Here is a 14,355-nt window from a genome sequence, read left to right as displayed (position 1 = left end):
TTTGTTTAATGCATCTATCTTGACTCCTTTTAGGGATGTTTTTTAATTACATGTAATCCAAACAACCGCGCTCATAAATTTTGAAGTCATGCATGTACACCTGTAAATTCTTCATGTTGCGACAGTGCTAATTACTAGACTATCTTTATTTCACATACATAGTATAAACTCATGTATTAAGAAATTAAATGCTATGTATCTCAAGTCAAAATGTAATGCATGTAGCATACCGAGATGATGCACCAATATTCATGATTTATGAAAACATTAAGAATTCTAAACATTATAAAATATTTTTTCTACTTTTCATGCATCTGTACATGTAATATTGTAAACAATGTACATAAGAAATTTCTTTTGTTTGTGCATAATTGCTGCATGCATTGATGTGAAATTTATGACAATTTCGTGAGAAATATACATTCAGTACTTGCACAAAAATGAACGAATAGATGTATTCAAATATATATTCCCTACCTGATTATAAAATAAGTACAATCCAAGGGGAAAATCTGAAATATTCCGAATGAATAGACGATTTTGAGTTCACCGTGCACTCACCATTCACTTTGCGCTCACCATTCACCAAATTGTGTTCACTGTTCGCTCTGCGTGTGCTCACCGTTCGCTCACTGTGCATTCACCGTTCGCTCACCATTCAAGTGGGAATGTAAAACGTTTCAGGGACCGTTATATCTGCTGCCTGATACTGTTTGTATTACGGGGTATAACCAATGGCAGAATTGATGGGTAATTTGTAAACATGTAATTGACAAACTGAAAGGTCATTGCTTAACAGGATCATCACTACCAAAATACATTGTATCAGTAAATAGATGCATGTCATATAAAATCTAAACATGATGATGTGAAGTACAACCTGTGCCATCTTCTGAATGCTGTGAACATGGTGGCCATGGAATGTTGTACTTTCTTTAGATACGACACAGCATGCTTGTAGTGGAAGGTCATTGAGGTCCTGTCATAAATAGTGAGTGGATGTAAGCAATTTTACATAGATAGTCACAAAACAAACGGCTCACAATCCTGCCTTATCCGTCACCTAAGTATTAGTTATAAGTATCACTAGTCCAAAGACCTATGAAATTCTATTTTGAATACTATAATCATGTATAAGTTTTAAGATCACATCTTTCTTTTAAATGCCTATAGTGATGAAAAGCTTTACATAATATAATATACGCAACATTAACGCATTATTACTAATTTGGAACCATCCTAGAGTCAATTTAAAAGTTTGGTACATCCTTTTCTGCTTTTCCTAAACATGCATTTAGTTTTTATACTATATCGGCAAACTTCAAGAAGTCTTTCAAATGATAAGACAATAATCACTATAATAACTTTGGCTCCACCCTGAAACCAAACCCTTACCCACTAGGATCATGAAATTTACAAGTCTGGTAAAAGTTCCTTCTAAATATCTACTAAGTTTCAATTTAGTTTCAATTTAGCATTAAAGAAGGTATTATCTCACTGCTTTACACATATACACTGTATATACCAAGTTTGGCCCCTCCCTGGATTCAGAAACCCACGGATCATGAAATTTACAATTTTGGCACAAGTCTTCCTGGTCTACATCACCATTGATTTAGTTTGTCTTGCACATGTGTGGGTGTAGAAAAGAAAGGTTTTGAAAATTGGTCATTTTTTTGCCCTGTCCCTAAGGTCCCAGGGGTGTAGGAAATTAATCCAGAAATTTACAAGTGAGGCCCCATTGATCCAACAATGCTTCATCCCAAATTTGAAAAGAATTGGAATGGTAGTTATCAAGAAGTTAAAAATGTTCTATTGTTCACATTTAAAGGTCAAGTGCAATAAAAATAGATTTGAAAATAAAGTTTATAATTCATTAAAACCCGTTTTGAAAAGTTTATTGATGTGTTTATTATTTTTTTTAAATCCAGGTAAATGCGCAAAATACCTATTCCAAAATCGTTGTTTATAGAAACGAATGAAGGAATTATCGCCCTTTCTTATGACGTCATCTGAGACAATTGTAGTTGTTTATGCCTGTATATCATCGTTTTAATTTCTGTGAGAAATTGCCAGTTTTAGCAACACCGTGGATAGTGACGGTGAAATACCGTAGATACACTTGAGTTTAGGGATTCAACCTTTTATATTTGTACCTGCACTCGTTTCGAAACCATCCGATAGTCTATGTTCGACAAATATCTCATAGGAATCTCAGTTAGAAATTATTTACCGAGCCAGTCCATAGAAAAGTGGGAATGATATTGGAAAAAATGTTCTATCAAAAGATAACCTTTGTATTTTACAAAATCTAGGCTAATCAAAATCAGACTTCATAGATACTCGCCGTATACTCTATTGTAGCGATTGTGAGCGTATTTAACTAGATTGACTCTCACGTTTGTATTTTTTAAATGGAATTTACTGGTATGAGATTGATCAGATTCAGATTATAATGTGTTTAGCTAGATATATATTGAATTGAAAAATGCCTTTTTGAAAAAAGAACAACAATAGACAAAAGAAAAAAACAACTTATTGTGCACAACACTATTTGTAACCCCCCCCCCTTTTTTAAAAAAAGAAAAACATCTACATGTAGATAAAATATCATAAAATCTAAATTAGGCCTATTAATACATGTAACTTCTTCACAACACATGTCAAATGCGAAATTGAAATATTACGGCACAAAGTTAACGAATTGTAGCATTTTGAGGTGTGAAATTTTGCCTTAATGATTCATGATATATTAATTGATGTAGCACTTAAAACCATATTAGGAAAAGGAAAAACTTGTACTTGGTTTCATAATGAACTTGAAGAAAAAGCTTTGGAAATTGGACTGACCTAATAAATAAGGTTTTATCAAAATGGGTTTTTTAAATTGAATTCATTTCCATTTTTACTATATTTTATTTTTTCAAAATATATATAGTGAAGAAATGAAATGAAGAGTCCCTTATAAATATAGTATGAGTACGACAATATTCGAAAGATATTTCATTTAATAAAAGAAATAAAATCAATTTGAACTAGGTAATGGGTGACATTAATTTTTATGTGCACGCAAACCCATTGAATACAATGTCGCATTAGAGCATTCAGTGGTGGATGTAGAGAGGGGTGGATTGCATCCCCCCTTAATTTGGGTTGAACTTTTTATATAATTAAAATACATCCCTCCACTTGTTTTGTAGGATGTCCAGTTAATCATCACTTTGCACTTTGTTTATAGTCAAACAGGATGATGCATCGGGGTTGATGGAAACCTGATCCTCGTTAATTAAAGTGTCACTCACTGATCCTCGTGGCTTGTCACAAATCTCAGTGTCTCTTTTCAGTTTCAGTGTCCAAATTCTTCGAAATTTAGAGTCTTTTGGGAAAAGAAACATACTTAATCCCTGTCCCGATTTGACATTGCAGTTCAAAGCAGCGCATTGTACCATGAATACAGGACTTTTCTATGTAAACACTATAAAACCCTATCAATGCAATCGAAAGTTGTCTCAGATGACGTCATAAGCTACGAGCGATAACTCACATCACGACACATTTATCGATCGCTCAGGTAAAAGTTTGATAGCGCCGTGTACTTCACGCCAAGTGATTTTTATCAAAATTGCCATGGAAATTAATCCATAAGTGTACGACAGACATTTTTCTGTGTAAAAGTCAAGTTTTAGGAAAATCACCGTACTTGACCTTTAATAACTGGCCATTTTGGCCCCACCTTGATACCAAAATCATCATGAAATTTAAAATTTTGACTTTTTAAATATCCATTAATAGTTTTAATTTAGTATCAATAGTACCAAAGCAGATGTTATTCAAATGTTTTACAAAACACTATGTACCAAGTTTGGCCCTGCCCTGGGGTCAGAACTTCTACCCTGGGAATCATAAAATTTACAAGTTTAGTAGAGGTCTTCCTGCTCTACATCACTATATGTATTTAGTTTTTCTTATACATGTGTGGTTGTAGAGAACAAGATTTTTGAAAATTTGTCAATTTTGGGCAGTTTTTGCCCCACCCCTCAGGAGTGAAGGAGTCCTGTTAATTTACAATTGATGTCCACTTTGTCCCAATGATAATTCCTACCAAATTTGAAAAGAATTGGAATGGTAGTTATCAAGAAATTAAAATGTTCAATTCCTATTGGATGATGCATGACGATGGATGACAACCAATTGAAATAGGTCACCTGAGTAAACTCAGGAAAAAATCTTTATGTCGAAAATATTCAAAATATCAAGTCATAACAAAAGTGATCACAGATGGATGGACAGACAGACAATGTGATTCTTTTCCTGTGGGGCCCATTATTAACAACAAGCATGATTGTGTAGTAGTTAGGGCAATACGGACAGTGGATATTGGCCCGAGTAGCTCAGTGGTTAGAGCACCTGAGCACCTGACTAGTGATGCAGGGGTCCCGGGTTTGATTCCCAGTCCAGCCAAAGATTTGCTCCTCTCTCCTATATATACCACAACTGCATAACTCAGATGAGTCCAAATAAGTGTTAGCAACCACATGTATTATTAATAAACTTCTAAACAATTGTCAATAAAAAGAAGTTCATTGAATTACAAACTTCTCATTATAATCAAAAACAAAATCTATAACATTCAGCATCGGAGCTCACTTGACAAATGTGTAGAGTTTCTTGTCGTGGTAGGATAGGCGAGATAACTTTCGGTATTCTGAAAACTTCTGCAGCGTATCCGTCATTTGTTTAAATGTTCTCTCAACACTTGCCTCTCTGTAAAAAGACAAATGTAAAACTTCAATGAAAAACAAAGCATTCCCATACAGAAAAACCTTGCCTTTGCTCATGCGCAACTCAAGAGCTGCACATGAAAATTAGGTTTGAAATGTATGCAAATTAGGTAGTTAACATATCATGTGCAGATTGTGAGACTATCGTATATACCCGTATATAAGTTGACCCATGTGTAAGTCAGGGACCTGTTTTTTCGAGAAAGTTTTAGGAATTTCACATTGATCCCCCCCCCCTCCCCCCCCCCCCCATAAGTCTTAATGAATTTTTTTTATCAGATTGCTTGTTAATTCAATACCTATTTCCTAGCAAGAGTTGTTTCTCTTTGATGTAGGAATTTTCTAAATGTAGCTCTTGATCTTTATTATCGATAACTCCATGTTAAATACATGAGATGGTCACTACCAAAGCCATTTAATAACAGCTAGGGGTGCTCACTGTCTAATGAAAGGTGAAGATAACGAACAGTGATCACTCTCATAAATCCCATAAGCAATACAAAATAGATAGTTGGGCAAACATGGATCCCTGGACACACCAGAGGTGGGATCAGGTGCCTAGGAGGAGTAAGTATCCCCTGTCGACCGGTCACACCGGCCGTGAGCCCTATATCTTGATCAGGTAAATGGAGTTATCCTTTGTCAAAATCAGTGTGCCACGAATGGTCTAACAATCAGTATGCAACACGTCAGACAGCATTTGACCCAATGATAGGTTGTATTGGCAACCTAGATCGTTATAACGACCACAGAATTTGCGAAATGCTGACTTTAAACGAGACTGTTGGAACCCCTGCACCATTAACTTGTTTGTAAGTAGCCTGCCTCAATTTCAAAATTTACCATACGCAGAACAAGCTCTTGCATATCGAATCAGTTGAAATATATAAACACCATATGCAGGTGATAATGGAATATTGCTACATAAATATGGGAAGTTGACGATGGAGAAGTTGAAATAATTCCGTTTGTCATGAAGTTGAGTTGTTAGTTTGCTGTTAATATCTACATTCAATAAAATATCTAAGTATGAAGCAGAAGTGGACGACTCTGTGGTGTCTTTTATTTCGAGCTTGCAGGGATATATCGAATCGACATATGATTGATTGATTGATTGATGTTTTCCGCCACACTCAACAATTTTTCAGTCATATGGTGGCGCCCAGTTTTTATTGGTGGAAGAGAGAACTCAGATACAATGTACCTGGGAAGAGACCACCGACCTTCCGCAAGTAAACTGGGAAACTTTCTCACTTACCGACATGAGCGGGATTCGAACCCACGCCGAACAGAGGTGAGAGGCCATGTGATTTTGAGCGCGATGCTCTAACCACTACGCCACGGAGGCCCCTTCGACATATGAATGAAAGTTACTATTGTTTAGATAAAACGTCGATATATCCAAATGTTGAATTGAAGGCCACAGCAAGAGATTTTTTCTTCTCACGTAGAAGTTTCTGAATAAATTCTGCTTCATATGAATATAAAAACAGGTCAGTTAACAAAGGAGCACAATTCATGTCCATGGGAATTCCGACAGACTGTTGGAAGACCTGATCACCAAAGACCACAGAGATATTGTCAATGAGGAACTCTTGCATATTTTTTATTTCAACTTCAGAATACCTGTGCATGGAATCAGAGTGGCATTTAACAAAGTAATTTTTGGATGACTGATTACTAGATATGAATATTTCTGTTTTTGTTGAAGAAGCCACTGTCTATGATTTCAAAAAGTCTAGTCTTTAATTTATCATGAGGAATGGTCATGTAAAGTGTTGAAAAGTCATAGGTTTTGATGTTGTTGATCTGAGAAAAGTTTTGTGATTTAAAGTTAGTTAAAAGTTCTTTAGAATTTTTTAGAATCCACATTTGATTTACACCAGTTCTGGCATATGTAGTCGCACAGCAAGTTTGAAGTTTCTCCTTCACAGCTGTTAATATTTTCGTGAGGAGCAAAGATAGGGTTGTTTAGTAAACCAGAAGTGATAAAAGAATTAGTTAGGCTACATGAGAAATATGTTTTCGTTCCAGCTGACAAAGCTTGTACATGTAACAACATTGTCTTTGTTTGTAAGGCTCATTATTTCAACTGTATTTTAAGCAAACTTGGCATTAACCCCACTTTTGGTAATCATACTTATACTCCAACTGCCCTTTCAAAAGATGAAATTCTTCAAAACCATGCTTCAGTTTTAGGCACATTTAGTATCCCAGTCGCTGGGTCAAATGAATATGAGTTACCGTACCTATACTGGATTCCTAAACTACATAAAAACCCTTACAAAGATACATCGCTGGATCCAGGAAGTGCTCTATTACTTGCATTGAATCAACATCCATTTTAACAGGCTTATACATTATACACTATTATGTATTTACATTCATGACAATAAACCAGAAATGACTATATATATGCCTAAAAAATATGACATAATAGTGACTAAATGCAGAATAAACACGGACAAGGAAGAACTCAAAAATCCCCTATTGGAACTTAATTGACCCATAACTTATTGTGCATGCATGGTAACACAATTTAAAAATGTGGTAGTTTGGGTTTTACTTTTACTTTTATTTCTGGATTTCGATCCCGATGTAAATTATTCACCCGTTGTATTTGACCACGCCCACTTTATCTTTTAGCCAATAACTTTAATGACAGTTTCTATTGTCTAATTTGCTATATAAAGCCATGCAGCTTACTATTCGTCGAAGCGAGACAGCTGGCCTTGCTAGCTACTCTTCTCCTTCCATTATTCATATTTTGGAATTACGTTTTGTTCGTTTACTTTGTCCCTTTTTAATTACTAAATTATTATATTACCTTTGGGTTGGGAGATTTCTTGATAGTTTCTAGGCTAAGTTCTAGGCTTTAGGAGTGTGTATTTGTCACATTCATACTGGTAATAAATTCGTAAAGTGTTATTTCTCTTATTTTCATTTCTATTTGAATCATAGTGTAGTTGGGTCGTTTCGAAGTCGCCACTATCAAAATAAAATAAAACTAACACAACGTGAAGTACAGACTATACGAACGTCAGACCTGTTACACAAAATATCAAATAAATATCTCCAAACATGACGAAAATAGTGCGGAAAACTGAGTATTTGCTTTAATCCAAGGGTCATAATACTAAACAGACTGGAACAAAATTGAAAGTTGATCTGTAACTTGTCATGGTAAAGCAATGTACCAAATATCAAATGAATATCTGCAAGCATGACGAAAAAAAGTGTGGAAAACTGTATTTGCATTAATTTTCTAAGTCAATTAAGGGTCATAACTCAGTATAAATAATAAATGGACAAGAACAAATTTTGAACTTGATCTGTAACTTGTTATGGTTAAGCATTATACCAAATATGAAATGAATATCTGTAAGCATGAGAAAAAAAGGTGCAGAAAACTGATTTGCTGGGCTGACAGACAAAACAGGGACATACAGACCAAGTGCAAACCCTCGGCTCCTTCAGCTCTGCTGATAGGGGACTAATAATCATCATAGTACATTATATCGTATTCTAAGACAGGAGGAGGGAAGGGGCTGTCTGAGTGTCCATATCACGTATACATGTATTTTGGACACTGCATGGATTTCAAGCACATTGATTCTCAGACTGATACATATCATGATATTTTCAAGATGTTCAAATGATACCCATTAAAAAATTTAAACATTCATATATTCAGAATTCATAAAAAATAAAAACAAAGTTCCTGGAAAAATCCTTCATTGATTCAAAAATCAATTTTATGAACATCTCATAAACATTTCAAGAATTCAAATCTTTATAGGTCTATATATCTTTAATAAGTTCAAGAATTAATCAAGATTAGTTTGAATTCTTTTCCAAAAATTTAAAATAAAAATTGTGATGGACTTAATATTCTGGTGAAATAATTGTTTTAATTCTAATTATTCAAGATAAAGTTGTTGTGATGACTTTTTATTGCACACTCTTTCGGTTCTAAAATTTCAAGAAAACTTGCATTGAACTTCTGGCACTATGTTTCCATTCTAGATAATGAAGAGTGGTGAACTTCTGGTGTAGATAATGAAGAGTGGTGAACTTCTGGTGTACAATTTCAATTTTAAATCTGGAGGAAAATTAGTGAACTTCTGGCACACTGTGCTAATAGTGGCAGACTATGTGCTGCTATCAGCATTAGCTGCATACTTCTGGCAAATAGCTCTTGACACACAGCTTTGTTTGCTGCAAACTAGCAGCATATTTGCAGTACCGTACAACGGGTTTTATTCGTGGTCATCCAATTTTCGCTTTCTTTGCGAGTATTTTTTAATGCAAACAATTAAATTCCCATAAAATTTACACTGATTGTGTACCATATCTTAAAAGATAGGAATAACTCAGTGAGTAGAACCACATTGGGTGTCGTACTAATTATCTTAAACGGTGAGCAGATGTTATTACTCGATCTGTACACGCTCCTATTAACTTGTTGAGTGTCAACATGCGTAATGTTCAGTAATGTCTGTTCTGTACAAAATCGAGACCTGTCAATTAAGTGTCAATTAATTTGTGACTTGGAGAATCGCAAACAAAGAACTATGCGAATAAAAAAAAAAACAACAGTGTTTTGGGGTATTTTCACAAAATTTTTGATACGCAAAAATAACCCGTTATACGGTAATTTTTGCATTTTGGTAATTAAGGCACACATAGCTGAGATAGACTTACATATAACTTGAACTTTCTCTATTAGTTTATACTAAAACACCTACAAATATTTTTTCTTTATATTTACAGTGTGCGAAATTAACCATGGACCAATAGACAATGTCTATAGAAAATTGAGTCGGTCTATAACGATCAAAATAGCTATAGACCGACTTGTCTATAGGAATTTTGAGTAAATAACTGGTTCCCTGCCGCTTTTTAAACATATATGAGAAGCGGAACCAGTTTATATGTATTATGCTGATATTTCTTTACACCCCTGCTGTAATAAAATGTTTCACAATGTAATTACAAATCATTCGAATCAGATTATTTCATTTTCAACAGGGGGGGGGGGGGGGGGGGGTCAATTTGATATTTACTTCAATGTACACCATTTTTCGTGCAAATTCAGAATGTCCTTTTTTGAACGGTTAAAATATGTGGAAGGTGCACGTCCTGGAATCAAATGGAAAGCGGTCAGTGTACAACAAGGACCAACAAGGCTAAAGTCGCAGAAAATCATGAGAAAACGAAACGTAGTAGAAGTGACTTAGATGAAGAATCAAACAGTGAAACTGAGCGGGAACAAAATGAAAAAGAAAACGAAATTCTGATTGAAAAGCTTGTGCATGAAATTGAAAAAAGAATATAATTAAACTATGAACGGATTACCAAATCAAATTTGTGTCTATTATATACTTTTTAATAACAATGAATATTGCATGTAAAATTTTGGTCTATAGAAATTTGTTGTGGTCTATAGGAAATGAAATGACTATAGACAGAAAGTCTATAGGACTTTAAAGTTAGTTTCACACACTGTATTTACACATTCAACATACTTCATTTAATTCTACTTGCACATTTACTTTAAATACTATAAATATTTACAAATCTATGTATTTTGTCTCCTTAAACTTACACATTTACTTTACTATATATACTTACATATCTATATATTTTGTCTCCTTAAATTTATACACATTTACTTTACTATATATACTTACATATCTATGTATTTTGTCTCCTTAAATTCACATATTTACTTTACTATATATACTTACATATCTATGTATTTTGTCTCCTTAAACTTATACACATTTACTTTACTATATATACTTACATATCTACATATTTTGTCTCCTTAAATTCACATATTTACTTTACAATATATACTTACAAATCTATATATTTTGTCTCCTTAAACTTACACATTTACTTTACAATATATACTTACATATCTATATATTTTGTCTCCTTAAACTTATACACATTTACTTTACTATATATACTTACATATCTATATATTTTGTCTCCTTAAACTTATACACATTTACTTTACTATAAATATTTACAAATCTATATATTTTGTCTCCTTAAACTTATACACATTTACTTTACTATATATACTTACATATCTATGTATTTTGTCTCCTTAAACTTATACACATTTACTTTACTATATATACTTTCATATCTATGTATTTTGTCTCCTTAAACTTACACATTTACTTTAGTATATATACTTACATATCTACATATTTTGTCTCCTTAAATTCACATATTTACTTTACAATATATACTTACAAATCTATATATTTTGTCTCCTTAAACTTACACATTTACTTTACAATATATACTTACATATCTATATATTTTGTCTCCTTAAACTTATACACATTTACTTTACTATAAATATTTACAAATCTATATATTTTGTCTCCTTAAACTTATACACATTTACTTTACTATATATACTTACATATCTATATATTTTGTCTCCTTAAACTTATACACATTTACTTTACTATATATACTTACATATCTATGTATTTTGTCTCCTTAAACTTATACACATTTACTTTACTATATATACTTTCATATCTATGTATTTTGTCTCCTTAAACTTACACATTTACTTTAGTATATATACTTACATATCTACATATTTTGTCTCCTTAAATTCACATATTTACTTTACAATATATACTTACAAATCTATATATTTTGTCTCCTTAAACTTACACATTTACTTTACAATATATACTTACATATCTATATATTTTGTCTCCTTAAACTTATACACATTTACTTTACTATAAATATTTACAAATCTATATATTTTGTCTCCTTAAACTTATACACATTTACTTTACTATATATACTTACATATCTATATGTATTTTGTCTCCTTAAACTTATACACATTTACTTTACTATATATACTTACATATCTATATATTTTGTCTCCTTAAATTTATACACATTTACTTTACTCTATATACTTACATATCTATATATTTTGTCTCCTTAAACTTATACACATTTACTTTACTATATATACTTACATATCTATGTCTTTTGTCTCCTTAAACTTACACATTTACTTTACTATATATACTTACATATCTATATATTTTGTCTCCTTAAACTTACACATTTACTTTACTATATATACTTACATATCTATATATTTTGTCTCCTTAAACTTACACATTTACTTTACTATATATACTTACATATCTACATATTTTGTCTCCTTAAACTTACACATTTACTTTACTCTATGTACATATCTACATATTTTGTCTCCTTAAACTTACACATATACTTTAATTGTTTCTTTACTTACATATTTTCTTGAGTTATGGAATCCATAATTTTAGTCAACTCATCCAGTTTTTTGTGTTTTTCTTTACATTCTTCTAATAATGATGTGCAGATATCTAGTCTATTATCTATCTGAAAATCAAATCAAATAGGTTAGCAAAACCCTAACAAGAGTACCGCAAATGGTACAATATGCCCATCGGACAGTGAAATTCAACAAACAGTACAATATACGCCCGTTGGACAGTGAAATTCAACCTGGAAGCATATTGTGCACTCTGAATTGATACAACACACACTCTGAATAGAAAAGCCTAAAGTGGGTCATGGGTATTTATCTGAGAGTGAGGTTGTGACAAAATGGCAGTGCAATATCTATTTATGATGATAAAAAGTCCAGGAAACCATTTGATCTACTTTTAGCTCTAAAGTAGGTCTTTTATGGTGCACCAATTAAGTTGAAATGTGAACTGATTACATATTTCTCTGAGAGGGAGGTTGTGACTAAATTTCAAAGCAATACCTGTGACCATACCCAAAAAAATCTGGAAAACTGTTTGACCTACTTCTACCCCTAAAGTACTGTAGGTCGACATAATGTGCCAATCCAGCTGAAATGCTAACTGCACTTGTCTTCCTCCGAGAGAAAGCCTTTGACTAAATATCATCAGGGCAATATCTGTATCCATAATGAAAAAAAGCCCGGGAAAACTGTTTAACCTATTTTTAGCTCAAAAAGAGGTCAAGGATGGACCAATCCAGCTGAAATGCAAATCTTGTATTCCTCCAAAAGGAAGCCTTTAACTAAATTTCAGCACAAAATCTGTATTTGTAATAAAACAAGAGGCCCATGGGCCACATCGCTCACCTTGGCTCATATTTAAAGATTTTTCCTAAATATTCGCATGTAAAACTTTGATCCCTATTGTGGCCCCAACCTATTCCCGGGGGCCATGATTTTTTCAAAATTGAATCTGGACTATGTCAGGAAGCTTTCATGTGAATGTAAATTTTTCTGGCCCGGTGATTTTTCAGAAGAATGATTTTCCCTATAAAGGACAAGGTACGGTTTTGGTCAAAATCTGTCCTGTCCTTGAAACTCACAAAAATGCTAATTCTGGTACTTGAGAATGTGTCATTTATGAATATGACCATTGGTATCCTTTATCTTCAATAACAGCTCTAATATATTCAACGGAAAACCCCATATCAAATTGGCGACGTCGCTCACTTTGACGTTAATTTTGACGTTATACTTAAACGAAAGCTCTTCCCAAAAGTTATATGTATATATGTATAGTCAAGCAATGATTTGTGACGTTCGGCATTGTAGGGGGAAAAAATTGTACTACACATAAGAGTATCAACTTTCAAAATATATTGAAATTATTGGTTTTGTTTTGATACTGAATTTGATGATAATGAAAGTAAAATCTGGAATGCCGCACAACGGCAAAAACAACGTTGCGATTAACTGTGTGAAGCTAAAACGGAGCAAATGTATAATGTTTAGACCATCAGATGAATGAAATAAGTATAGAATCATATCTTACAGCTATATAGTTCTATTGTCTCTCTCAAAATTTCGTTTGTATGAAGGAATTTAAAAAGATTTATTTTTGTTTACATTTTCATTAACTGTGTAACTGTTGCGTGCATTCGGAAGATAAATGGCGATAAAATTAAAGTGTCTCTCATTTAAATCACCGAATGTTATACGAAGTTCGTAGCGTCATCTATGTAATTTCTCATGAAATGGAGCACACTGGAATTCCATCCTGACTTTTATTTGATTGATATGAACGATATTCCGAGAACTTTGAGAATATCAAAATAGTAGATTCGATTTTAGCTTATAAAGCGCAATATACCGTATTAAAGTTTACACTACAAAATTTTAGGAATGCATAAGATACATAGATTCTAACAATAAAATTAATCTGTTTGCGCTTATAAGATTATAATTCCAATGTTATTTATTACAATTATTTTGATTGGACAAAAATAAAGCTGAACAAGAGTTTATACAGCAATAAATCTGAAAACGTGATGTATTCATACACGCCTGAAAACAAATAACATAGTGCAGTGAAACTATTCAATTTTTTGCAATTGTTAATAAATTGAATGAATTGAAATTATAAGATTCAAATATTCTTTTTGAAGAATTTATAGATGTGTAAACTCCAGACATTTCACTCACAAACTTTTATTTAGCTTGTGAGTAAACTGATGTCTGGAGTTTACACATCGATAAATTCTTCAAAAAGAATGTTTA

General features: G+C 32.7%; 1 protein-coding gene across 1 annotated transcript in view; it reads right to left on the bottom strand.

Annotated features, from left to right (window-relative positions):
* Nucleotides 1-14,355, bottom strand: part of LOC125656415 (inhibitor of nuclear factor kappa-B kinase subunit epsilon-like) — a 67,724-nt gene that overhangs the window by 21,888 nt on the left and 31,481 nt on the right. The window contains exons 12-14 of the mRNA XM_056144777.1: nt 12,100-12,209; nt 4,648-4,764; nt 881-979 (exon numbers count right to left, since the gene is read on the bottom strand). Coding sequence (XP_056000752.1) covers nt 881-979; nt 4,648-4,764; nt 12,100-12,209 — 326 coding nt within the window. The remainder of the gene's footprint in view (nt 1-880; nt 980-4,647; nt 4,765-12,099; nt 12,210-14,355) is intronic.

This window comes from Ostrea edulis, chromosome 7, assembly GCF_947568905.1.
Source record: "Ostrea edulis chromosome 7, xbOstEdul1.1, whole genome shotgun sequence".
Taxonomy (NCBI): domain Eukaryota; kingdom Metazoa; phylum Mollusca; class Bivalvia; order Ostreida; family Ostreidae; genus Ostrea; species Ostrea edulis.
The sequence above is the reverse complement of the archived record's forward strand: the minus strand, read 5'-3'. Positions and strand labels throughout refer to the sequence as shown.